The 27,400-nt window shown below is 44.3% G+C and overlaps 1 protein-coding gene across 7 annotated transcripts in view; it reads left to right on the forward strand.

Moving 5' to 3' along the window:
* FYB2 (FYN binding protein 2) overlaps window positions 1–27,400 on the forward strand; it is a 125,277-nt gene that overhangs the window by 78,588 nt on the left and 19,289 nt on the right. For 6 of the 7 annotated variants that reach the window (XR_008419451.1, XR_008419453.1, XM_053894846.1 and 3 more), the window contains exons 6-13: window positions 2,186–2,220; window positions 5,465–5,496; window positions 9,073–9,175; window positions 11,843–12,005; window positions 20,468–20,582; window positions 20,673–20,713; window positions 21,989–22,067; window positions 23,102–23,200. Coding sequence is in view for 5 of the 7 variants with exons in the window: in XM_053894846.1 (XP_053750821.1) it covers window positions 2,186–2,220; window positions 5,465–5,496; window positions 9,073–9,175; window positions 11,843–12,005; window positions 20,468–20,582; window positions 20,673–20,713; window positions 21,989–22,067; window positions 23,102–23,200 (667 nt within the window). In the remaining 2 variants the exon portion in view is untranslated. The remainder of the gene's footprint in view (window positions 1–2,185; window positions 2,221–5,464; window positions 5,497–9,072; window positions 9,176–11,842; window positions 12,006–20,467; window positions 20,583–20,672; window positions 20,714–21,988; window positions 22,068–23,101; window positions 23,201–27,400) is intronic. The other variant, XM_053894837.1, reaches the window with a different exon arrangement.

Here is a 27,400-nt window from a genome sequence, read left to right on the forward strand (position 1 = left end):
CTTCCTCATTAGTGAAATGTATCACTGGTGATCGCTGTACGAATTAAGTGAAATCACGCATTTACACATTTAGCTTAGTGCCTGCTATCTGTAAGTGCAAAAACTATTAGCCACTGCTGCTTCTTGTTTCTGTATATTATTAGTAATAGTGCTCTCACCTCCTGGTTTTCCAAGGCCACACAGAGAGCACGTGGAGAAAAAGCCAAAGGCTGTGGTCATTTTATGGTACGGGCCGTTGGAGGCTGCCAAAGACCATCTTCTGATAGGTTCCTTTTTCCCCAGCTGGGATAAAGATCTTCAGTGGAGACAGAGGGCTCCAATGCTGTGGGCTGCATCTTCCTGTTATGTCCTAGTCCCTTCCTAACCCCTCGGGGTACGGTCCTTTGTCCTTTATATTCCTACCTTAGGAGCAAGTTGCGATGGCAAAACTTATCATTGGGGCACCTCCACTGTGTTAAAGAGCATCGTCAGATTATGAACGCATCATTTACTCCGTGTGTACTTTTGTGTCCTAGCCTTGGCAAGTAAGATTCCTCTGAGCCTCGGTTTCCCCATCTCTAAGACAGAATAATAATATCTCCCCTCTCCCCAGGTGGCAACGAGAAGCAAGAAGATGATGATTTATTAATTCTTTGAAAAGCAAAAAATAGTAAATAAGTTAGGGGAGGGAAATTATCATTTTTAAAATTGGAAAAGCCATACTTGGAATGGGCATGGAGTAAATTACATCATAAGCAAATATGATTGTAATGTATTAATGGCTAAACAAAGGTTTTAAAGCAAGCAATAGCAAGGTGTAATACCTTTTGATTCACAAATCAGTAAAAAGTAAAAGCGTACAGTTACGTTGAAGCACATAGTATTAATCATATGTAGAGAATCTTAGGTCTTTGTTCAGTAGTCACTTGTAGGCAATCCCTAAAGAAAGCCTAGGATTTCATTTCCTTTATCAATGGACTACCTGTGTACAATAATGATGGCTTAGAAATGCAACATATTGTTTGGTCAGTTTTTTAAACAAAATCTTTAGGACCCTAGCAGCAAGAAAGAAAAGAAAAACAGGGAGAGCCCTACCTATTATGCCCATATATTCATTAGCAGTAAGGAAAAAACTTTTATAGATGACATTTCAAGAAAGAAAATTCAAATAAGCAAATTTATCAAAAAAAAAAAAAACATCACTTTTTATACAATGTCTGGTGCTCTGCTAAGTATGTTCCATTTCTTACATCATCTCCTTTAACCTCCCCATTAACTGTGTAAGGAGGTTTCCCATTGACTACCTTTCTCAAATGAGCACACTGAGACTCAAGAAAATGAAGGAATTTGTCTGCAATCCCATAGATGGGAAGTGGCAGGACTGGGCTCTGAACCCACATTCTTGCCACTCCTTGGCGTTTGCTAATCATTAAGGTTGGGATCCCATCACTCAATACGTTCCACAGAACTCTCAGAAACAATCGAAAGGAATTCCAACCTTAGCTGGTGGCCAGTCTCCTCTTTTCAAGAGGTGCTAAGGAGGGGTGCCTGGGTGGCGCAGTCAGTTAAGTGTCCTACTTCAGCTCGGGTCATGATCTCGTAGTTAGTGAGATGGAGCCCTGCATGGGGCTCTGCTCTGACTGGAGCCTGCTTCAGATTCTGTGTCTCCCTCTCTCTCTCTCTGCCCCTACCCTGCCTGTGCCCGTCCATCCTCCCTTCCCTCCCCCCCCCAAAAAATAAACAATAAAAAAAAAGATACTAAGGAAACAAAACAGTCATAGAGTAAAACACTTATAACTGTGCTATGGAGTTCATTTTGTTGAAGTTAGATTTAGGCTTTTTTTTGGGGGGGGGGTTCCTTTTTTCCCTTCCCTTCCAAGTTCCCCTTCTTATGGCTACCACGAAATTTCAGTGCTCTCTCCTAAGCTTTGGGTGCACATCTGTTTACCAAAACAGGACACTGAAAATTGTTTGAAGTGTTTTCACTGACTCTATATTCCATCCTGGAAATCCCCACAGAGATTAAAGCCCTGATCAGTGACCCGAGAGTTTCCCAAACCGCGTAGACAAAGCCTCACACAGATCCACGTTCTGAAGCCTGAGAAAACTGAACTCTGCAGTCTTGCGTAATCGCTTGAATCCTGGGTGCTGTACGGAATGGGTGAATACACTGCCTTTGATATAATTTTTTTCGTATTTATTTTAGCAACTTACGAAGTCGAAATTGAAGAACTGCGAAAGGTATTGTTTGCTCTTTTTACCAACTTTATAACTACAACAGGTATACAGAATTGATTGTAACGTATTTTGTTTTTATGAGCAAGGAGAAAAGCCTTTGCTTTTGGTTTTCCCCTGATTCCTGAGGGTTTTCCAAGACTCCAGCTGTTAAGATTCTGTAGCCTGAGGCCTGTAATAACAGAGATAGAAAATGTGGAAGGGGGAGAGAATCTGGTCCCAATCCATTCTAAGCCCCTTATCTATGGCGGCCAGCATCAACCGGCCTTTAATAACTGTCCCTTTAGAGAGAGGACTGCTGTGGCACAAGCCAAATGTGCATATCTGTGCTTTCACGAGAATGACCAGCCCTTTGAAGGCACATTTGCTGGCTCCTCGTGGGCACAGTGTAGGTGCCACCTTGGAACAGCTTGATTAGGGTTCAGGCAGAATCACTGTTGGCCTCAATCCCAGCTCCTGGCTGTGTGATCTTGAACCTCCATTTCCTCACCTGTAAAATAGAGATAATAGAAGTACCCATGGGTGCCTGGGTGGCTCAGCGGGTGAAGCATCCAACTTTGGCTCAGGTCATGATCTCGCAGTTTGTGAGTTCGAGCCCCACATAGGGCTCTGTGCTGACAGCTCAGAGCCTGGAGCCGGCTGCGGATTGGGTGTCTCCCTCTCTCTGCCCCTCCCCTGCTCATACCCTGTCTGTCTCTCTCTGTCAAAAATAATCATTTTATGGGGCGCCTGGGTGGCTCAGTTGGTTAAGCATCCGACTTTGGCTCAGGTCATGATCTCACAGTCTGTGAGTTCGAGTCCTGAGTCGGGCTCTGTGCTGACAGCTCAGAGCCTGGAGCCTCTTCAGATTCTGTGTCTTTCTCTCTCTCTCTCTCTCTCTCTCTCTCTCTCTCTCTCTGCCCCTCCCCCGCTCACACTCTGTTTCTGTCTCTCAAAAATAAATAAACATTAAAAAAAATTTTTAAATCATTTAAAAAATTTTTTAAAAAATAAAAAAGTACCAACATCTGGGGTCATTGTAGGAATGAGAATAAGGTAAATTCAGGTGAACAGTTTAATAGTAAGTGCTGGCTTCTGTTGCAGTCATGAGCCCCAGTTATGTCTGTGTAAAATGTGTATTCTCTGTAAGGACAGGAAGCATATGCCTTGTGGTTACCATATCTTCTGTAGTAGGTGCTCAGTAAATAAGGGGGTTCATCATCGCTGGGAGAACTCAGAGTAGGTAATGCCTGGCACACAGTAGGTGCTAACTTCATGTTGTGGGTCAGTTAAAGTTTACTCTTTTCTCATTGTCTTCATTTAGTCAAATCTTACATCTTTCTGCTTGCTTTCTTACACTTGCTGCAAAGGACTGTTCGTTAGTGGGTACACTTTATAGCTAGAAAACTATAAATGATTGTTGTTCTTATTAACAAGGGTAGAACCATTCTGATTTTTAAAAGTTTCCAGAAACAAGACCAAAAAAAAAAACTGGCTTCAGTTATCTGGCAACATCACCAAATGATAAACTTTTCTGCACAGGTGAAATCCATAAATAGCTAGAGTTAACCCATTCAAAATTTAAAAAGCTTGAAAGTATTTTTAACTTTTAAGTCTTAGAGACATGAATTGTGTTCACTCAGTATTTGTTTTTATTTATTTTGAGAGAGGGAGGAGGGAGGGAGGGCGGGAGAGGGAGAGAAAGCACAAGCAGGAGAGGCCCAGAGAGAAGGAGAGACAGAATCTCAGGCAGGCTCCACACCATCAGTGCAGAGCCCAATGTGGGGCTCAAACTCACGAACCGTGAGATCGTGCCGTGAGCCAAGATCAAGAGTCGGATGCTTAACCCACTGCGCCACCCAGGCGCCCCTGTTGATCTCAGTATTCTTTTTTTTTTTTTTTAATTTTATTTATTTATTTATTTATTTATTTATTTATTTTTTTAAATGTTTATTTATTTTTGAGACAGAGACAGAGCATGAACAGGGGAGGGGTGGAGAGAGAGGGAGACACAGAATCTGAAACAGGCTCCAGGCTCTGAGCTGTCAGCACAGAGCCCGACGCGGGGCTCGAACTCACGGACCGTGAGATCATGACCTGAGCCGAAGTCGGACGCTTAACCGACCGAGCCACCCAGGCGCCCCGATCTCAGTATTCTTAACTGGGTGGGGGGAATCTGACTTCACCTTTTCTTGATGACGTGGAATCCTCTGGAACATAATGGACTGAGTGGGCATAGTTCACGCTCTTCTTGGTGAAATGCTTTTGGGCCCTTGTTAGGTGTTCGGAGCTAGATCCCTTCACATCCGACCACCACAAGGGTGTTTGCTGTCTCCTGTCGGACAGTTAGGATTTCTTTGTCAATACCTTTGTGTCTGGAAGGGAGTCTTTCACATGGAAAAGCATGTGCCGAGTCCTTATTGTGTGTCAGGCACTTGTGCAAATGTGGGAGCACTTAATCCTCAGTGTTCTCCACCGAGGTAGTATCTCTGCTTCATTTCCCAGGTGAGAACTCAAGGCTCAGAGAGAGAAAACAACCTGTGAGTAACGCAGCAGAGGTCCGTCTGACGTGTTATTTTACCTGCGCTGCCATCCAGTTTGTTAGAATTCTATGGAAAATAAAAACCAGTAGTCCCCGAATGAAGGCTTGTGGGGTTACCTTCAAAGGAGGGTAAATGAGCTATGAGGCTGGTCTTGGTGACAGCATTTTCGAGGCTTAGATATTTTCTGTTTTCTTCAGTATTCTTGTCTAGATTCAGAATAATGAATGAATCAGATCTGTGTGACGACTGAATAAACGAGGAGCTCTGTTGTGGTCACTGGGACGTAATTTTAACAGAGACAAATCTAGATCATATGAGAGCTGACTTTGGATCAAGGTGGGGCACAACCAGCAAGGGAGAGTCCCCAGAATGGCTTACATACTCATTTACCACTTCTGCCCACTGAAACATTGCCCCAATATCCCAAGCACATATTTCCTCAAGTGACCAGAAAGTCTTTCCTCTACAGAGGCCTTCCTGGAAAAGCATGCAGAGGACAATGAGTTCTTCTAAGCAAATTACACATTTCTTCTGGCGTGTGCCGTAGCTTTGGGGGTGCTTGTTTTCCTCTCATGGTTCCTGGAAATTTCTGTTGTCCGTGTCTGCCTTTGCTCTGTCCTCGGGCCTCACCTCATCTTTTGTTCAAGTCTCTAATGGGCTGTAACCAAACAACAAAGGCATGGTTTGGATTGATTTATGAAAATGACCAGTTTCCTCTTTACTTTCAGCCTTGGAAGAGTGGTCTCCGTGGAGAATTTAGGTGAGTTTTACCTTCAAATGGAAAAACATTTATCCAACCACTGACCCTCTGATGACTGAACTAGTTTTCCTCAATGGGCCAGCTGGGCAAACTGGCCTGGTTCAGCCTCCCTCGTGCCCCGCCAGGTGCCTGGTACAGAGAAGGTGCTCAGGGCTCCTGCACGGCCTTTGCCTCCTGCCTTGTTCTAGCCCACACCAAACTCATCAGCAAACACTTACTGAGACCCCCAACGTCACTAGCCAGTCACTTTCTAACTGCGGGGACTGCAGCAGTGGTGCGATATGACCACTACCCTCAGGGGCTCCTGGGTTGTGGGAGTCACACAAATAGGCATAAAACGATCACGTGACTCCCCAAGACCTTAGCTTCCAGAATCCAGCGTGCTGTTTCGAGTCTCTGTGCCTTTACTCCCCAACTTGATGATCTGGCAAACATCGAGTGACCATCAGACACCCTCTCCTGTAAGAAACCTTCCTAATTCCCCTCCTTCAGAGAGAAGTACCCAGCCCCTTCCCTGTAAGGTCACAAGTTGGCGCTGACATTGCTGTATGTCATTTATTTGCTAACATGCCAGTTCATCCTCACTCTCCTCTACCTCCTTCCCGTCGGAGCTCCTTGTGAGGAGGGCCCATGTTGTCCTGTTCTTGGTATTGCTAAAACCTCTTTTACTGGTAGGTTCAGAGCACGGTCTTGGCAAGGGCATTACCAGCCTCTTATCCGCCTCTTCAGAGTCTGTGTCTGTCACTCTTCCCCTGGAGTTATTTTTAATACATTAGGGTAAACACGGTCAGTGAACTCTGGAGAAGTATCAAAATTTTCTGACCGAGGATACGAACGCAAGCAGTGGGTCATAGGGGAAGCCCGTTTCATGTTTCTCCTTGAGTTCTGGCCTGCCTGCCTCAATTCATGGTCCCCATAATTACCCTCTAGCAGGGTGCTGGGCACTTGGTAAGCACATGTCGAATGATTCATTCAATGTTTATTGAGCTTTACCCCTGTTCAGATGCCGCTAGATTCTGAAGTCCAAAAATGAATAGAATATATTCTCTGCCTTTGGTTCAAGATGGGAGTGGAGGCCAGAATGGTTGGGGGTCAGGAGCTATTTGGAGGCAGATGACCACATAAGTAGGACTTTGCAATATAATATAATCACTGCTAAGAGGTTATAGAAGCCCAGAGATGAGGCTCTGGGCCCCCTTTCTTGAAGAGTTGATAGTTGAGTTTATTCTTGAAAGACCTGTAGGAATTGGCCCGGTGAAAATGTCAGAATGTATGTTCCAGGCCCAAGGAAAAGTAGGAGCAAACACATACTGTTCAACAGTGAGGCTGGTCCAGAAATCCACAAACAAAGATCAGGCCCGAGCATAAGGTGCAGTGTGGGAGCAGCAGGAACGAAGCCAGGGGCACATACAGAGCGGGATCCAGGAGGTCCCACGCTGTCTATTTGCCATTTAGACCAGCCCCATCCGATGGAACTATAAGGCAAACCACAGATGTCATTTAAGAGTTTTCTAGTAGCTGTATGTTAAAAAGTAAAAAGAAACAGGTGAAATTAATGTATTTCATTGATCCCAGTATACTAAAATATTCTTTCAACATGTAATCAATACTGAGGTATTTTATAGTATTGTATTCATGCCAAGTCTTCAAGATCCAGACATGTTTTATACTTCCAGCTCATTTTGAACCTGATACATTTCAAGTGCTCAAGAGCCACACCTGGATAGTAGTCACTATTGGATGGCACAGATTTAGACTTTATACTATAGATCGGGGGGAATTACAAGTTTCAAAGCAGGGATAATGTACCCCATTTCCTTAGAGTCTCCCTAGAACTCACAATACCGAATTGGATTTGATAACCATTTATGGAGGTCCAATTGTGTAGAAAGTACCAGACAAGGGCCTGAGGGACAGGAAGATAGGTTACAAAGGACATAATGTCAACAAGGCAGTTAATGCTTTAGGAGAAATACCAGCAGTGTGTGGTGAGAACAGGAGAATCGGGTACTTCTGACATAGCAAATGCTTCCATGAAGAAAAGTACACTGACAATTATTGAGGGCCCATTATGTGCTCTGAACAGTGCTAGGCTTTCAACATTTTTATCACATTTCATTCTCATGGTAACCGTGGAGACTGGCACTGTGACCATTCATTTATAAATGATACAATTTGATTTTTTAGACAGGTAAGTCTTAGACTTTCAGAAAGGGGGATGTTGGGGATTAGAACCCAGCCCTCCTTCACAGCCCCTGATCATCACAGAACTAGCATATGGCCTTAAAGGTGGGCGTGAGTGCTCACTTTTGAGATGCATGAAGGAAACTCCTTAAAACTCTTGCCGTTGTCGTTCAGAACAGCGCTCTCTCTGGTGCTTTTCCTCCCGTGGTGGCCCCTCTCTGATTTTCTTTGAGGGCTCCTCTCCTTCTGCCTTCCATATAATTGTGGCTGTAAATCTAGTTCACTATGCCAGAAGCAGAAGTTCTCATATTGGTGTTGATGTTCTCCAGCATTCTGTCCCTTGGTCCTCTGTCCTGGTTCTTCATGACACCGTCCACCCTGCCTCTCTTACACTCCCTCCGGTGCAGCTGCCATCTGTATTCTCGTGCATGGAGGTCATTCGTTTCCTTCGGGAATACTAAGTACCACTCTGTGCCAGGACTGTGCTATTGCCGCCATGGATTACACAGCACTAGTGCTGGGATACAGAAATCACAGAGCTCTGCCTCCTTGTAACTTGTTAGTTTATAAGGCAAAGTGAACGAACTGGAGGCAGATCCATAGACAATGCGTTAAGCTACAAGATGGAAGGACACATTATTGGGGCAGCAGATAAGAAGGTAGGACTGGGAGAATCAGGAAAGGATTCTTGGAGGTAAGATTCGGAGAAATTCAGACACATTGAGAACAAATTGCCGTCATGTTTTCCAGCAATAGAAGATGTGGAAGGCATGTCTGATAAGGGAAATAGTAAATAAAAAGGGAGATTTGCAGGGTACCTGGGTGATTGTCGGTTAAGCATCGGACTCTAGACTTCAGTTCGGGTCATGATCTCATGGTCGTGAGATCGAGCCCCGCGTCAGGGTCTGCGTTGACTTCACGGAGCCTGCTTGGGATCCTCTCTCTGCTCCCCCCACCCCCACCCCCCGCCAAAAAAAAGAAAAAAACTTAAAAAGATAAAAGAAAGAACTGCTTGAACTAGGCTGGTAGGTTTGGGGAATGTGAGAGTCTAGAGCAAAAGTGGAGGGAAGGATCAGAGGGAGACGAGGTTGGAAAGAAAGGTTGTGGTAAGATCACAATGGGCTTATATTTTATCCTGTAGTCAATGGCGAGTTCCTAGGGAGATTTTAAGGAGGGATTCGTTCTGGCATTGACTGGAGCAGATAGAAACTCAACGAGATGATCTAATGAGTGACCTGATCCTCATCTTAGAAGAAGGTGGGGAGAGAAGAGGGATTATTGATGTCTGTTTAAATTCATTTTTTCCATTCATTTCATTAAAGTGGGGGGGGGCACACTGTGATCTAAACACTCTAAACCTGACTTTTTCCCTGCTATCTCTTCACATCTAAGCCCTACACATGAAGATGAAGGTAAAAAAGAGAAGGAAAAGGAGCTGTGTGAATTGGCACCTCGAAAACCAGAAAGGGATCTACATTCAAGCCGTCTTTTCGAGGTATCCGTGTTCTAGGGTTCCGGGCCAACAGAACAGTCCAGCCATGTTGTAGGAGCAGTTCATGGAGGGACCTTTCCGAGGCTGTGACAGCAGCTGTCCAGAGTCAGAAGACGCAGCGGGTGTTGGGTGTTTTACCAAAGAAATAAACGTGACCGTAACACAGAACTCTAGCCTTGGATTTTCCACTCAGTAGTCCTGAAGCAGGCCTTAGGAGACGGGCTGGGACTAGTGTGGATTCAGCCAAGTGCCCTGGGGGCAAGACATAAAGGGACAGCCATTCAGGTGCTCTGCCCTGCAAAAGAAGGAGCCTGGAGGAGGGGCCTCCTTCAGGTGCGTACTCTGGCTTGAAACAACTTCCTTTCTCAGCTAGGCCATCTCATGTGGAAAAGAAAAAGAAATAATCTGTACCCAGGTATCATCTTCAGCCCCATCCTGATTCTGTCTCGCTAGTGATGATAAAAAGAAGTAATGTACGTAAAAGTGCTTGGTAAACCCTAAGCTACCATAAAAATGAAAGGTGTTGTTAGTTATTACCTGTCCGCAAATACCGCCTATATGCGTGTCTCTGTATCCATTTGACACTGTCCCCTTCAGAACGGCTGGAGTGGTCAGAGGCCTCGACAGTTGCTACCACCTCGACAGTTGTACTGCTCAGAACATTCTAAGAACCTGTTTGAGATGTGCCTACCTTATGACCTCAGATCGTTTCAGTTCCATCGGCAGGGCTTGGGTGAATCCAACAGGTCGTCAGTGTTGTGGGCCTGGAGACCCAGGCTGGCCGGGTTGTGTGTTTATAGGGTGTCACAAAGCAGCGTAATTCAAGGAAGAAATAAGTCACGAATTATGAAAGGCAGGGACCAGAGTTAGGGGGGCGGCGTTGCACATGAGGCCGGAGAGAGGGCAAGCCCGTAAGTGGGCGATGAGGCCGAGGTCAGGAAGGGGTTAATCAGGAGCATGCAAAAGGCAATAGGGGAGCAAGGTTAGGGATACTGACCGCGAAAGAGCAAAAGCGGGGATTTGTTCTTCATCCGTGCTGGCTGTCTGACAAGAGCCAGGTATGGGGTCAGGCCACCACTAAAGGGACATATTCCTGCTTTCCGAGAGTGGATTTGAGTTTGGGAATCAAAAGTATTTGGATTCCTTTACATAAACGTGGTGGGTGGAGTAGCAGTGGTGTTCGGGGTCAGATGTAAATGGTAAGTCAGTAAAAACATAATCTGTGGCTCAAACTGAGCCTCCTCGGAAGCATTCCCAAGGACAACCCGAGGGGAGCCCTGCCCCACTTTATTAGGGGCCACAGCGAAGGAAGGCACGTGTATGAAACTGACTTTCTTCCCTGTCATTTTCCCCCATTAAAAACTTCATTCTTGGCTGTGTGACTTAAAAGAATGCCCCTCCTTGTACTGGCCTTTGAGTTTGCCCAGGTCCCACCAAGACCTGGGGAGACCCCATCGTTTATATCTGTTAAATACGTCAGCTTTTTCCCAGTTACTCTCAAGAGGTTATTGTCCTGGTCAAGCCTCCTGCCCACTTGGAGCCGGAAGGACTGTAATCTCCTCTCCCACTGTCGTCCGACAGATGGCCAGAAATGCTGTAATTCCCCTTGGTCCTTCCAGGGCCTCTTCCTGGTAATCCATCCAGATCTTTCTGAAATGCACATCCGTTCGGGTTGCTGCCCGAGGCTCAGTGGAGCCCACAGGTGGCCTCGCCCACAAGACCCTGCATCACTCAGCCTCATTCTGTCCCATCTTTCACATCTCTTTTTTCCCCTCTTCCTTCCACTCCGCCCTCAGCGTCAGCCTCCATATTCTGGTCTGAGGACACTAACCCTTGACCAGACCCCCGTGGCTTTGCTCGTGCTGATTTGTGCATCGGGTCTTCTTTTATCCCCTCAGTCGATCTCTTACTTACATTTTAAAATACGCTTTAATAAGACCTGCTTTGGTAGTCTTTCCCCACCCTGTCTCCCAGCCTAGAGAACTGACCTCCCCTCCTCTGCTTCCGTCTTAGTGAACAATACAACTGTAAATAGCGCTGGCCCTGTGGTACCTTAATTGTTCCTGTGCATAGTCTCCGTGATCGCTGTAGAGGCCACCCTGCCCCTTGTATCAATCACCAGAACTCGGTGTCTGACAAACCCTGGAGGGAGGAGGGATGAAAGGAAGTGAGGAGGAACAGAAAAATGGCAGGCGGGAAGATGAAATGTCAGGCAGAAGGAACACAGCATCCCTCGGTGGTCAAGAGAATGGGGCTCTGAGCTCAAGCCCTGCCCTGGTCGACTATTAGCTGTGAGACCAGAGGCCAGTTATTTAACCCTTCTAAACTCTTTATCACATGGACTAATATTTTCCTAATGGGGTGTCATGGGGATGAGGTGAGATTAAATATAGGAAGAGCCTGCTTTGTCAGTGCTGTGTTTCATGCTGGTTGCCTCCAGGCGGGGGTGGGGAGGGGGGCTGCCTCCGTGCCGGGCCTTCGGTGACCATTCAGAGGCGAGCCAAAGACATCGTATGCATCCTTGTGAAACTTAGTCTAGGGAGACTGCGTTCAGTACTATAAGAGATCATTGCCATCTGTGAGAAATGAATGAATGAACAGCACAAGTCAGTGAAACACAGAGCAGGTAAATCCGAATTCAGCAGCACTCTCCCTGTTGCGTGCATTTAGGGGGCTGCCTCTGGAGGGATGCTGGGAAGAAACAAGGTGACGAAGGTCCACGGAGGCAGCAGGAGCCCGCTGCCCGGGAAACAGGACACTGGGAACATCATCGCTGTCCAGACAAAGCCCCGCCCCCATGACCCAAAGCTGGCCAGACACTCCTTAAGCCACGGTAAGTTGTGTTCTTCCTGGTTCTCTTCACCGTCACCACGTGATTCTAAAGTTGTGCGTGTCCACGACTGTAGATTAGTTTACAAATATTGAACATCTGTTATGTACCGGGTAACTCGCCCTAGTGACACGGGTATGCAGATCATGGAAAGAGCACTGGATGTAGAAGGAGACCAGAGTTCAAATCTTACTGGCTATGTAAGAAATAACTTCATATTCCTGCAGTGTTGCTTCATGCATAAAAAGGGCTCATACTGTGGACCTCACAGGGGTTTTGTCAGGGCCAGATCTGACCGTATGTCACATGATAGGTACTCAGCAAATACTTTCTTTGTGTGTCTGCCAGCTCCTGTTGTTTTTTGTGGGCCAAAATAATTGACACAGTATGATTAGCTGACTTTATTGAGGTTGTGTTTTATTTCATGTTAGTCAAGACTCTTGATTATAGGTAACAATAATCACATCATATTGTGTTAAGCAAAAAAAAAAAAAAAAAAAAAAAAGGCTCACTTTGAGGAAAGTCTGGCCATGGTGGGATCCGCGTCCACAGATAGAATACGAAGACTCAATATTACTTCTCCTCCTCTTGGCTTTTCCCCCCCTGGCATGGCTCCATTTTCAGACAAATCCTACCCTTCCGGAGGCAAGATGGCTTCTAGCATTAACGGGCTTATACCCTATCCACTTGGGAACCCCAGGGGAACACTAGAAATTGTAACCTTCTCACCCATTAGGAGAAAAGGCCCAGATCTGGGTTTACTGGCTCCGATTGGGTCACATGTCATCACTGATCCAGCCATCATGAATGGGAGCTATGATGCTGTGGTTGGCCCAGCCTGTGCCATACACTCACCCCTGGAGCTGGGGGCAGAGTCACTTCTACCAAAACTGAGTAACTCAGATTGAAGGATTTCCCAAGCAAAAGGAAAGGGCTGTTATCGGGGAGAAAAAGAAGATAGCAGGTAGACAAAACAGATGTCCACTCCAGCCCAATAAACCATGGCAAACCACTGACATTTCACATGTTACAAATCAGTTATGAGAAGAATAAAAACACAGTGATCACGAGATGGACTCAGGGCCCCTTAAAATCTGCCTTTGGACTAGTTGGCCACATCCCTGCATACTCTGCTATATTCTGTATTTCCCAAGTCACGTGTTTAAATGCCCCTGTAATTTTGCCCAATCTCTGTCTGGAATTCTCTACCTAATTCTCTACCTCCTGATGTCCTAGGCATCCTTCAAGATCTGTCTTAAAGTCACTTCTTGGGACGCCTGGGTGGCTCAGTCGGTTAGGCAGCTGACTTCAGTTCAGGTCATGATCTCGCGGTCTGTGGGTTCGAGCCCCGGGTCGGGCTCTGTGCTGACAGCTCAGAGCCTGGAGCCTGCTTCCGATTCTGTGTCTCCCTTTCTCTCTGCCCCTCCCCTGCATGCTCTCTGTCTCTTTCTCAAATAATAAACATTAAAGAAAAAAAATTTTTTTAAAAAGTCACTTCTTCTGAGGTCTCCCTTACTTCAGTCCATCCTCCTCTTCCCTGCTCTCCAGGGACATAATTCCTCACTCCTTTCTGATTCCATCACATGAAAACAGCAACCGAATGACCACATTTCCACATTAGGCTTTAGAGTGAAGCAGTTCTAGGACCCAGGACCACTGTATGCTAATCCCATAACCTTGGGAGGTTTATGGACTTTCATATGCAAATGAGAATAATACGCCTTATTTTCCAAGGCCCATTTGTCAATGCACATAAAGTATCTAGTTAGTGTGCTCAATCAGTGTTCTCTTCGTTTATTTCCTCATCTAAAAAAAGCAGAGCATCCCTTACGTTACAATTCATGGGCTATGTGTCTGTCTCCCATGGTACACGGTGGGCACCACGCGATCAGAGACCATGTGGTATTTTTCTGTGTATTTCTGCAACCTGGAACAGTGTCTTGCACGCTGGAGAACCCCCGACAAAACGTTGTGAAAGGAAGGAATAAAAGAAGAAATCCAACTTCAGTGCGACTGTGGTAGATTGGACAACCTGAATAATTGTCTCGACTAAGACAAGTAAAGGTTACATTTTTGGAAGATGTATTAAAGTATCACAGAACTGATATAAAAAGAAAGCATCCGCATATTTGCAGGAACCGGGAGCCCTGGAAGGTGAATGCCAGAGCTACACTTGGCCTGAGGGTTTTTATTGAGCTCCGAATCCCTTGAGCCCCTGTTTTGACGGAGTGTTACGCAGAGGACAGGAGCTATATCCCGGGGCCTGCCCCGAGTGAGCTTATAATAGGAGACTCCTGTATAACGTCAGGACCTCAAAGGATTATGTCCACATAGAATGAATGAGACTCTGCCCATAGTTTAAAATGCTGTATTGCGTTCTTATAAATGTGTTATAAAAGGCTAGATCTCAAATGTTACGAACATGATAATTTTTTTTTTTTCAAAAATAAATGTGACAACAGGGGGAAAAAAAGACATTTCTGGTGATATTAATGACACATGAGAAAGCACAGAGTTGGCATAAAATCAAAACCATGCCTTGAGAAGTGGGTAGACTGAATTTGGAGTATAGCAAAAAAAAAAAAAAAAAGAGAAAAAAAGGAGAGGAAGACAAGTTGAAGTTAATAAAAGAGTTAAAGGAGAGCCCTGAATAGGGGGCTGAAAGCTGTTTTCACGCAATTATGGACTGCCCACGAGGAGTCACTATAGATTTGAGGATTATGCTGTGAAGAAAACAGTGCAAAGAAGATTATTCTGAGTAATCTGTACATAACGCACAGGCCGCGAAAGCACAAAGGGAGTCGCTGGGTCCATTAATGGCTCTTTGCAGTACTTGTTTCAATAGCATAAAATGCTTAGTCAAGGAGAGTGGGCAGGAAAACAGAAAATTTTGAGAAGAAAAAGACAATGGCGTGTCTTTCTATACTCCTATGCAAATAGGCCTCTTGTAAAAACGAACAATCTAAAAAAAGTATTGCTTCTTGGGGATGAAAACAAAATTAACAAAGCTTAAACCCCAGGGAGCCGAAACCAGTCCGTTTTGACCCTGATGCTGGCTGAAGGGAAAAAAAAAAAAAAGATTCCCATGAGCTGATCGTCTTGCCCACCTGCAGTTCAAATCCCCACTACTATGTGTGTGGTCCAGAGGAAACCCAATTTAGTCTAATGTGTATCAACTTGTGAGCCCTCCCAGATCACTGCTAGAAGCACACAAAATCCTCTTTGATGCAGCCACCTTCCATCCTAGGTTTCAAGTAATTCCACAATGTATACTTTTAAAAATTAACAGTTCATAGGCCACAATTACTAAACACACAAGCAAACAAGTCACGGTGATTGGAGACCAGCAGAACAACAGACAACAGGAACCAACCTGAAAGATAGTACAGATATGAGAGTTGTTAAATACAAAACATCATAGTAGATTTTAAAAAGTAAAAAGAATAGGAACAGGGGACAAACAGAATTGATAGAGATAAACAGTAATTTGATAAAGTGATATAGAAAGGGAGTGATATCAGATTAGACACGGGTGAATAGGAAATTAAGGAACTAGGAGATAGATTCAGAGAAATTATCCCAACATAGTCCGTAGGGAATGATAGGAAAGAATGAGAGGATAAGAATCCTCAAGGATAAAAGAAAAAAATCTTAAAAGTGACATCAAGTCAGAGTTCTACAAAGGGGCCTTAGAAAGAGTTGAAAGTGGAAAAAGTAAAAAGATAATGTCTCATCATTTTCTAGAATTGTGGAAAGATAATCAGTTTGTAGTTGAAGAAGCCCCAAAGTTCTCAAGCAGGATAAATAAAAGAACACACCTAGTTAGATCTTAAAGAAACTGAAGAATAAGAAAATATCTTCAAAGCAAACAAAGAAAAAGGTCAGTCACCCAGAAAGAAACAAGCAGGCTGACTGCTGAGTTCTCAACAAGAGTGTGTAACTTGAATACAGTGCAGCCGAAGGATCCTGAGTGTCTGTCTAGAATTGTGCAGCCCGTGCAAATGCAGGTCAACAGTGTAAGAAAAATTAAGGTATTTTCAGACAAAAAGAGACTTTTATCACCAAATGAAATCTCTAAAGGAGATTCTAAAGCATATACTTCAGGCAGAAGGAAGATAATCCTGGATAGAGAATTTTGGATGCAAGAAAAAAGCTGACCAAAAATATCAACTGAAAAAAAAAAAACAAAAAAAAAAACACCAAGAACATAAAACTGGGGAGAGGGGAAAAAATACTGAACATTAATAGCACATACTTTGAGAAGGTAACTCACAAAGCAGTCTAAGGTTTTTAATTGTAGCATTAATTTACGTTAGCCTTAGAAGAGCATAGCTAGGATATATTCATCAAAAGATACCAGAGTGAAATGGCAAGAGCAGAGTGGAAGATGTTATTTGATATACAGATATCTAGAGAGAGAGAGAGAGATCTGTACATACAGATATATGACAAAGGACTGAGATGGAATATATAAAGCTTCTGTGAACGTCACTGTACCCAGAAAATATAAAAAAAAAAAAAAAAATCAGGGGCACCTGCGTGATTCAGTCGGTTAAGCATCCAACATTTGATTTTAGCTCAGGTTGTGATTTCACAGTTCGTGAGTTTCAGCCCCATGCTGACAGTGCACAGCCTGCTTGGGATTCTTTCTTTCCGTCTTTCTCTGCCCCTTCCCCCATTTGCACATGCGTTCATGGCCCCCTCTCTCTCAAAATAAATAAATAAACTTAAGAAGAATAGAAATCAGAAAAATGAAATTAGGAAAATGCTTGAACAGGTACTTCACTCGAAGATATTCAAAAAGTAAATACATAATAAAGAGCTCTTCATTAAGTCGTGGGGAAAGTGAAATGAAACCTACAATGGGGTATCGCTACCTGCCCACCCAAAATGGCTAAAGTAAAAAGGACTAAAAATACCAAGTGTTAGTGAAGCTGTGGAGCAGCTAGAACTCTCCTACACTTGCTGGGACTGTGAACTGGGGTACTCACCTTGGAAAACCGTCTGGCAGTATCTATTAAAGTCCGGCGTATGCCTATGACTGGCAACGCCGTGCCTGTTCTTGTACCAATAGAAATGCATCCTTCAGTCTACCAAGATAGATACAAGATGTTCATAGCAGAACTTTTTATAATAGCCTCACGCTGGAAACTGTCCACGTGTCCATCTAAAGTACAATGAATAAATGTAGTGTATTCACACAATGGAATAGTTATGGGAAGGAACAAATTACAGCTATATGCAACAACACAGATGAATGTCATGGAGTATTGAAGTAGGCGACACCAAAGAAAACATTCTGAATGATTCCATTAATAAAAGTTCAGAAACAAGCAGAATTTACTTCATGCGTTAGGCGTTAACGATGGTGGCTACCCTTTTGAGAAGGAATGACGACCAGAACAGAGCGTGGGAGGGGCTCGGGGGGGCACTGGCAGTGTTAGGTTTTTGAAATATGTGCTCCATGCATGAATATGTTCAACTTGGGAAAAACCATTGAGCTGTACTCTTAGGATGTGTGCTTTTTCCCGTGTGTTAGAAGTAAAATTGAAAATATACTCGGGTAACTTCTAAACAAATGGAAACTTCCAAACAAATAGAAAAGAAAAAAGAATAAAGAGAAGAAATCTCAGTCAAGAAAGAGGAGGATGAAGGGGAAGAAAAAACAAATAACAAGTATGTAATGAGACACTAGATAGAAAATTTAAAATATCAGTACACTATAACTAAAAATTCAGTACAGAAAACACTTCTGTTAGAAGACCTATCTATTCAAATCATTTAATATTAAAAAATATTGGAGTGCCTTTTATGTGCCCGGCACTGGTCCGGGGGCTGGGGGTGTAGTAGTCGACAAAACTGATAAAAATTCCTATCCTCACAGAGGTTGCATTCTAATCAGAGGAGACAGATCATAAATATATAAACAATAAAATATCCACTATATGGAATGGCAGTAAATGTTACAGGGAAAAAGATAAGGCAAGGAAAGAGAATCAGGAAAGCCAAGGAGAGGTAGAAGTGGCATTTTTCAAGTGTTCATAGGTGACTTCAAAGCTGTAACGTAGATGAGGAGAGCCATGTGTATCTAGGATAAGAATGTTCCGGGGGAGAAGGGAGAAGGAGTGCCAATATCCTGGGGCAGGAGCCTACCGGGTGTGGGGGCAGAGCAGCCAGGAGGTGTGTGGCTGGAGCAGAGTGTGGTAGGAGATGAGGTCAGAGACACGACAAGGGGCCGGATAGCGTGGGGGCTTCTACAGACCATTGCAAGAACTTTGACATTTACGTTGACGGGTTTTTAAGAACAAATGACAGGCTGTGAGCACAAGAACAGAGTGATCTGATTGCATTTAAAGAATTATCCTGGCCGCTGTCGTGAAAGAAGAAATGCGAAGGGATCGATCAGGGGCCTGTTAGGAGCATGTGGAACTAACGTGAGAGAGAAGGGACGGGAGCTTGGAGGAGCGTGTGTGGTAGACTTGTTGAGCCGTGCTTGGATTCAGGATAGAATTTGCAAGTAGAGAAGAGAGTCAAGGACGTCTTCCTGTTTGGGACCCGAACGACAGAAAGGACGAGCTGCCACTGTTGACTTAGCTGGGACCGACCTCAGGAAATGCAGATTTGCAGAGAAGAAACCTTGAGTTTGGTTTGGAACATAATGTATTTAGACAACCAAATGGGAGTGACGTGAAGGGTGAGGGAGAATCTACAATTTGTGAAAGATGTCTAAGTGAGAGATGTAAATTTGGGAGCTGTGTTTTTAAGAGGAAGCCATAAACTTGAACATTTGCCGCAGCCAAAAGGAAGGATTAAAAAAGAAAAGTGATCTTGAACTAGGAGTTAGGCACCTGTGTGTGCAGCATCTTTGTTTTGTGCTGGGAGAAACTTGCTGCTAACCTCTTATGGAAAAGCACCACATTACGGCTCTAGGAGCTGACGTGCCTAAGACAGTTTGGGGTTCGAACATGCTGACTTCTTACCAGGGGTTAAAATTTTGTTACTTGGTTCGTTTAATTGACACAAGTCCGCTTGCTTCTTGCTTATTTCTCAGATGTATCACTTCTTCTTTCTGATTAACAGTTCATGTGTGAAAATGGTTCTGAATCACCCGTACTCGAAATATCAAACTATGCCAACTGATAAAAATACGACAGTTTTATGGTTATGACAAGCGTATAGCTCTGTGAAATAAACCAGCACCTGCAGTTAACAGGGCTCGCTACTCGTGCCCACAATCCCTGTACATTTTTCAACCTGGCACCCCATCTTCTGGCTAATTCCATCACTAAGGAGTAAAGAAATGCTAATGTGCTCGCTCAATCAACTGGTCTAAGAAATTTGAAGAGAAAAGTGCCACACAACTGGATAAGATCATCTAAATTTCAAGAGAGAGTGGGGCGCCTGGGTGGCTCAGTCGGTTAAACATCCCACTTCAGCTCAGGTCATGATCTCATAGTTGGTGAGTTTGAGACCCGTGTCAGACTCAGTGCTGACAGCTCAGAGCTTGGAGCCTGCTTCGGATTCTGTCTGTCTGTCTGTCTCTCCCTCTCTCCCTCCCTCTCTCCCTCCCTCTCTCCCTCCCTCTCTCTCTCCCTCTCTCTCTCCCTCTCTCTCTCCCTCTCTCTCTCCCTCTCTCTCTCCCTCTCTCTCTCTCTCGCTCTCTCTCTCTCTCTCTCTCTCCCTTCCTCCCTCCCTCTCTCTCTCCCCCTTCCTCCCTCCCTCCCTCTCTCTCTCCCTCTCTCTCTCCCTCTCTCTCTCCCTCTCTCTCTCCCTCTCTCTCTGCCCTTCCCCCACTCGCTCTCATGCTCTCTCTCTCTCTCAAAAATAAACATTAAAGGGGTGTCTGGGTGGCCTCAGTTGGTTAAGCCTCCGACTTCGGCTCAGGTCATGATCTCGCAGTTTGTGAGTTTGAGCCCTGCGTCGGGCTCTGTGCCGACAGTTCAGAGCCTGGAGCCTGCTTCAGATTCTGTGTCTCCCTCTGCCCCTCCCCTGCTCACGCTCTGACTCTCTCTGTCTTTCAATAATAAATAAACGTTTAAAAAAATTTTTAAAAAATAAAATAAAATAAAATAAACATTAAAAAAAAATTTATAAACAGAGAGAAGCCCCAGGGCTGTACCCTGGAGGATATCACCATCTGAGGTCTGAGATTAGAGAAGAGCCATCAGAGAAGAGGGAGGAGTTACTGGTCACTAGGTAACGAGCACCTTCATGAATACGTATTCATCCTTGCCACACTCACTTAAGAGTCCGTGTTCTTATTATCCCAACTTCAGAGAACCATAACTGAGTCTCTGCAAGGCAAAATGGTTTGCCAAAGAAACGCACACATCAAGATTATAATCCGGTTTTAGTTGATGAAATCTGCCTTTCCTGTTCTTGCCTCCACTGCCATGTGCAAATGCATTTATGCTAGTAGCACTTGATGAGCTATTCTTCCAGGACTTTCTCTGTTTTCTTTATAGGTGGGTATGTGGAGGCCTTGGAGGTCACTAAAGAAATGCCAGGCCAGGGGGCCTGGAAGCCTCGCTCCATCTCAGAGGAGACGTACGACGATGTTGAGTGCCCCAGCAGAGGGAGGTAAGTGCATCTCAGCCCTTCAGCAGTGTGGTAAGACTTTAAAGGTACAACACAACAGGTTAATGGTCTCTGCGTTACTTCTCCCCACAGAACAAGGTCAGATTTCTCTAGCTCATTTGCTTCAGATGATGGTAAGTATAAGAAGACGTTTGCAAATGTGGGTGGGGGGGGCCTGGGTGGCTCAGTCGGTTGAGAGCCCGACTTCGGCTCAGGTCATGGTCTCACAGTGTGTGGGTTCAAGCCCCGCATGGGGCTCTGTGCTGACAGCTCAGAGCCTGGAGCCTGCCTTGGATTCTCTGTCTCCCTCTTCCTCTGCCCCTCCCCCATTCACGCACTGTCTCTCTGTCTCTCTCAAAAATAAACATTAAAAAAAATTAAACTTGAGGGGCGCCTGGGTGGCTCAGTTGGTTAAGCGTCCAACTTCAGCTCGGGTCACGATCTCACAGTCCATGATTTTGAGCCCCGCGTCGGGCTCTGGGCTGATGGCTCAGAGCCTGGAGCCTGCTTCCGATTCTGTGTCTCCCTCTCTCTCTGCCCCTCCCCCGTTCATGCTCTGTCTCTCTCTGTCTCAAAAATAAATAAACATTTAAAAAATTTAAAAAATTAAACTTGAAAATCCTCCTATACAGGGTAGCCTTCAATTGTATCTGTGTATCTTAAGCTGATGTATTAGGCTAGGCTAAAGCCATGCTAAGAACGGGAAGATTATTCAGGATGCTTTGGTTCCCCTTTATTGCCCCAACATCCAACACAGCATGTGATGTTTATAGACTCTGAATGTTATATACAAAATATGCAAAGGAAGAGGGTAGAAGGATGGAATCTGTTGATAAACCTGCTTTCTTTGACTATATCAGATCAGACTTAGGATCAGGGGAGAAGCAAATATGAATTTTCATTTTGTACCTACTTTTATAGGGGTTTAATTATTTTTACCATATGCCTGAGGGACCTGGGTGGCTCAGTTGATTAAGCATCTGACACATGGTTTTGGCTCAGGTCATGATCTCATGGTTCATGGTATCAAGCCCTGTGTTGGGCTCTGTGCTAACAGCACGGAGTCTGCTTGGGGTTCTCTGTCCCTTTCTCTCCAAATAAATAAATAAACTTTAAAAGAAAATGTGGCTCAGTCTGTTGAGCATCCAACATAAGCTCAGGTCATGATCTCCCTTCAAGCCCCCCATCAGGCTCTGTGCTGACAGCTCAGAGCCTAGAGCCTGCTTAGATTTCTGTGTCCCTCTCTGCCCCTCTCCTGCTTGCACTCTCTCTCTCAAAAATAAATAAACATTAAAAAATATTTTTAAAAACGTGCCTGACATGAAAGTGTACCTAGCACATGATAGGTATCCAATAATTTCTGGTGAAATATGAATTTGAGCTATTGTCATTGTAATACATGAAAACAGTTCTTTTAATTCCAGAAGAAAATAGTGAAGAAGTGTATGAAGAGGTCTACAAAACAAAAGGCAACTACCCAAAAATAGAGTGAGTTCCTCTCTTTCTTAGCTTTGTAGCTAATAGTATTGCCGGTATAGGAAAATCAGACTTTAAGAAGTAGTCATCTTCCTTTGACTCTGTCATCCTTAGGATTTGCGTCATGAGTAGAGAGAAGCTACTTTAATCTACAATTGTGATGAATAAGAGACTTGGGATTGTGTACAGTCATATGCTAGAATCTTTAATCATATTGCTTTTCTCTCTTAAGAAAATGCCCATCTCTCCAAGTAGGGAACTTTAATATCGTGTTAGTAATTAAGTCAAAAGGGAGAAGTAAATAGTAATAAAACTCGCTTCGGCCCTATCATAGCATTTGGGGAAAGAAATCACTGGTTATGACTTAATTTGTGTCTTTGCAAGTTAAGAAGACTGTCTCTGGGATTTAGACTTAATTTAATATCTAAGAATTCAGTGTTATCGGGAATATTTGTTCAAATGGGCCTTATTCGTCAACTTTAGTTACTGAGGGCACATTGTGGAAATGAAAACAGCAATGGTCAAAAGCAAGAAGTTCAAGGGTTCGAGGGAGGAGTAGTGTTCCATGCTGGGTGGGATGGTGTGGATGTATCATTCCCTCTCCAGCTCCCCTAAAAAAACCCAAGAGCATATTTGGAAGAATTTTAATCATTAACTGGGCAATAAATGTACCACCATTGTTGTAATATCAGTCAGTCAATTAAAAGTTGGTGACATGGATTTCAGGAGCCAGAATTGCTGTATTTCCAGTATAGTTTGTAAACTATTCTTTCCCTAAGTCATCTTCTCTGAAAGGAAGCTCTTGCTTCACATGTACGAAATAGAGACCATTCGTGGTGGATGAAGCTTGTACTGAAGTATAATTCCCTTCGTAGCTGACTGGCATGTGTTACTTCATATTGGCATCTAAACAAATAAGAATAGCACAGAGGTTGATGAGGCATTTGCTCTCGCTTCCTGGAGTGGGACGTGTTCTGGAATGAGCCTCTTCCTTCTCTAGTACTCTCTCAAATGCCATGTTGTTTATATCCTCTGATTCCTCTTAGCTTAGATGGAAAAGAAGCCCTTAAAAGACTGCAGAAATTCTTGAAGAAAGAAAAGAACAGATTTAAAATGAAGAAAAACAAGTTGAAAGAAAATGTAAGGTAAAAAGTCTTTGGCAGTTGTTTTTGTTTTCCGCCGCCATGGGAGAGCTCGCAGTGTCAGCCTTGTGGCTCTGCGTCCTAGTCTCAGAAACGGTGCAGGGGGTATCAGAAACCAAAGCCAAAGGCCTGCTTATCACCTGCCTCTTCTTTCCAATTTGTGAATAAACCACACCCACAGCTAGTAATAAGAAGGTGACAACATCCGTCTGGGAAAAAAAAAAAAAATAAAATAAATGATGAAACAGGGTTGTAAACAAGGGTAGAGAGGAAAGCCTAAGCAAAGTCCAGAAAGTAATTTTGTTGCCATAGATCCCTGTTATCACCGGCCATTGTGTTATTAATTATGTCCTTGTATGTTGTCTTGGCCCTGCGAGTTTCAGTGTTTTACCTGTCTACACTTCTGTATTCTAATTTGCATCTCCAGAGAGAAGTAATGTGTAGACAGGGGAGATGAACTTTGCAGCTGACTGGTTCATATATCTCAAGGTGTTAGACCTGGAAAGGGCCCTCCAAGATCTCCGCGCTAATTACCAGTGGTTGAGAAGTTTACACGTTCGCCAGCAGTATGGGAGGCCTGGATTCTGGATGCTAGTTACAGCTTTATCGTTTACTCAGTGTGCAGTTGTGGGCAAATCATGCCCCAGCCCATGTTTCCTCTTGCCTACAAGAGAGGCTGGGCAGTTTCTGCAGGCACTTCTCTAATATGTAGAAATGGATATAGACAGAGATCTGTGTTTTATAAGAGCAGGGGACAATAAAATAATTTCCCTAAGGTCACCAGATACATTGGCATGGAATTACTACTCTACCTTGACGTTCTCGTCCTTCGTAGAAGCTGAAAGTTACATGATTTTTAGTCCAGTTGTCTGCTGGATCTAGATCTACCAAGAGATCCAACAGACTGTCGTGTTCACAGATTGTACTCCTGACCATGGAAGTAGGGCTCCAGTGGTTAGTTAGACCTACGCATGAAGGCATACTCGGGCCCTGGCAGGTTAGATGCTTCTGACAAAAAACGATTAGCATGATGCCTGTGGTCCCTTAAAAAATTGATCCAGGCGGGGCACCTGGGTGGCTCAGTCAGTTAAGCGTCCGACTTAGGCTCGGGCCATGATCTCACGGTTCGTGAGTTTGAGCCCCGCATCAGGCTCTTTGCTGACAGCTCAGAGCCTGGAGCCTGCTTCACATTCTGTGTCTCCATCTCTCTCTGCCCCTTCCCTGCTCATGCTCTGTCTCTCTCTGTCTCTCTCTGTCTCAAAAATAAATAAACATTAAAAAAAAATTGATCCAGGTGAAAATGCTGATATTTTTTAATGCAAATCTCATTTCCTTTTTCTTAGAATTATTCAGTGACTTCTTAACGACTTTTAGAATACCCAGGCTTTTTCTATGGCAAGTGAATATTTTATGGAAGCTCCCTTTTTGTCCAGTTCCATCTCTCACTCAGATTTCCTTTACCATCCCATATAAATACCTGACAGATGTAATTCTGCCATGGTATTGGTGCCTCCTTGCTTTAACCATGACATTCCCTTGGTCTGGAATGCACCCGCCCTCCTCCAACCTCCTTTGATTATCAGAGTTCTGGTCTTCCCTTAAAATTTGGTCAAACAGTATCCCTTCTGGGACACCTTTCCTGAACCTCTCTACCCAGACCTGGATTACCTGTGTCTCCTCTGTGTCTCCCTAACATCCTGTGCATGTCTTCTAACATCTATTAATACTCCTGAGAAACCTTTTTTCTTAAAGTTAGAGAATCACAGGGTTATAAGAGAAATCCATATTATCTAGTGTAATGCAGTACAAAAGCTTTCCTGGAAACTTCCTAACAAGCCAAATATCTGTGCTTGCACACCTCTATAAAAGAGAAATTTACTACCTGCAGAGAAAGATGTTTCATCTTTAGGGAGGTCTAATAAGATTTTTTCCTTGGGCACCTGCATGGCTCAGTCAGTTGAGTGACTGGCCCTGGGTTTCAGCTCAGATCATGATCCCAGGGTCATGGGATGGAACCCTGCATCCGGCTTCCCACTGTATGGAGCCTGCTTGGGATTCTCTCTCTCTCGCTCTCCCTCTCTCCCCCTCTCCCTCCCTCCCTCTCTCCCTCTGCCCCTCTTCCCAACTCACTCTATCTCTCTCAAATAAAAATAAGATATATTTTTCTCATAAATTTTGGCAAAATCTGCCCCTCAGCCTTAATTTTTCAATTAATAACGTGTAGATATAACGGGACAAGATAGAATTTATTACTGTTTTTATTGAGCTTTTTGATTGAACACCCACTCCTACTTGATTACCTTACCTTCAGAGAGAGGTTTTGCAACACTGGGAATGTGACATGGAAAAAGAGTAAGGCTCTCCACCCTCTCTTTCTCTCGGATACACACACTATTAGGACAGTCATGAAATGGTCTGATTTAGGTAGAAATAAGCCAAGAATTAAATGCCAACTGGTCTCAGCTCTGCTGTGAGTTTTACATGGGAACTAGATGTTAAACCTGTACTCACACCCTCCGTTCCAGATGCACCAACTTCCTTGTTTTTCTTTAAAGAGAACAAGCACACCTCTCCCTGTCGGTCTCTGCATTGGCCATTCCCTTTCCCAGAATGCTTTCATTCAGATAGCAGTGTGGCTCACCCCCTCCCTTCCTTCAGATTTCTACTCAAGTTGCCTTATCAGCGAACCCTTCCCTGACCATCTTCCGAAAAATGGCAGACCAGCCCTCACCTGCAGCCCTCCTGGCCCCTCATCTTGCTCTCTTTTGTTCAGTTGCACTTCTCTCCTTAGTTGACAGAACATAAAAATCCTTGTTGCATCTGCTTCACCCTGCTAGAATCCATGAGGGCGCTCATGGTTTTGTCCCCTGCTGTTATCTCCAGTATAAAGAACAGTGCGTGAGACATGATAGGTACTCCGTAAATAGCTGATGAATGAGTTAAATGACCTAGAGGAAGGCAATATCGTTCTAGACTTTGTAGCCTCCGTTTCTATGTTTAAATAGGAGCTACCATCACCCTGACCCAAAAAAATAGAGGAACAGAGTTGGCATTAAGAAAGGCTTTGCTGAGCTAGGAACCCTTGAGTGGAGAAGCCAAGGAAGTACGCTAACTAGGCATTGAGGACAGGGAGGGTGAAGGGCTTCACGTGTGTTCTCTCTCCAGTTCTCACAATACTCATGATGCGATAGAAACTCTTTCCATTCATGATGCGATAGAAACTCGTTCATCCATTTCACGGATGAAAAATTAGGGCTTTGAAAAGTTATGTGACTTGCACAGGTAAGTGGACAAGTGGCAGAACTCAGAGTCAGATGCAGCTCCCTCTGGCCCCAGGGACTGCTGCTCCTCTGTTCTGATGGCACCAGGTCTGGTTGTACAGTCACTGACAGCAGGGACCATTGAACATCCTCAGCTCTTTCCCAGGCACATCTACTGAGGTACGCCCATGCAGCTCTAATACTCCCCATGTGATAGAGCTGGTGTTCACTCTAGAAATGAAGAACCTGAGGCTTGCATAAAGGTTAGCTGATTTTCTCAGAAGTGCTGTTTCTTTGGACATTCCTTTCTTAGGTTCTTATCACACAGTGTTGTACTTTGGGTCTCCCTCACTAAATGCCTGGCTACTTCAGGGTAGAAACTGTGTCTGATCATTTTATATACCCAACACAGGGGTCTGGCCCGTGGTGAGTGTCCCCGTCGGACTGCACTGAAACTCACTGCTTAAAATACGTGGATTTTTTTTTTCTACCACACCCTGCTTCCTTCCATCTCCTTAACTGTGTAACCGAACAATCTACTCGGGCCAAATGCCCCTCTCCCACTTAGCAATTTGCTATCTCCCATCCCCCCCTGGCCTGGAATTCTGCCCTCAAGATATCCTTTTGGCTTAACCATATGTAGGCGGGGTCCCATGTCTGCAGAGGGTGGTTCTCTTTCACCACAGTGGATGTCCAGGTGCAGCTCAGAGATATTGTGCGTTGGGTTCCAGACCATAGCAACAAAGCAAATGTTAGCAATAAAGTGAGTCCAGTTTTTTGGTTTCCCAGTTCATATAAAAGCTGTGTTTATACTGTGGTCTACTAAGCATGAAACATGTCTAAAAAAGTGTACGTACCTTAATTTAAAAATCTGTTGCTAAAAATGCTAACCATCTTCTGAGCTTTACTGAGTCCTAATCACTGATCACGGATCACCATAATG

The sequence above is a fragment of the Panthera pardus genome, unplaced genomic scaffold (genome assembly GCF_024362965.1).
Source record: "Panthera pardus isolate Hobbes unplaced genomic scaffold, ASM2436296v1 HiC_scaffold_11, whole genome shotgun sequence".
NCBI classification, from domain to species: domain Eukaryota; kingdom Metazoa; phylum Chordata; class Mammalia; order Carnivora; family Felidae; genus Panthera; species Panthera pardus.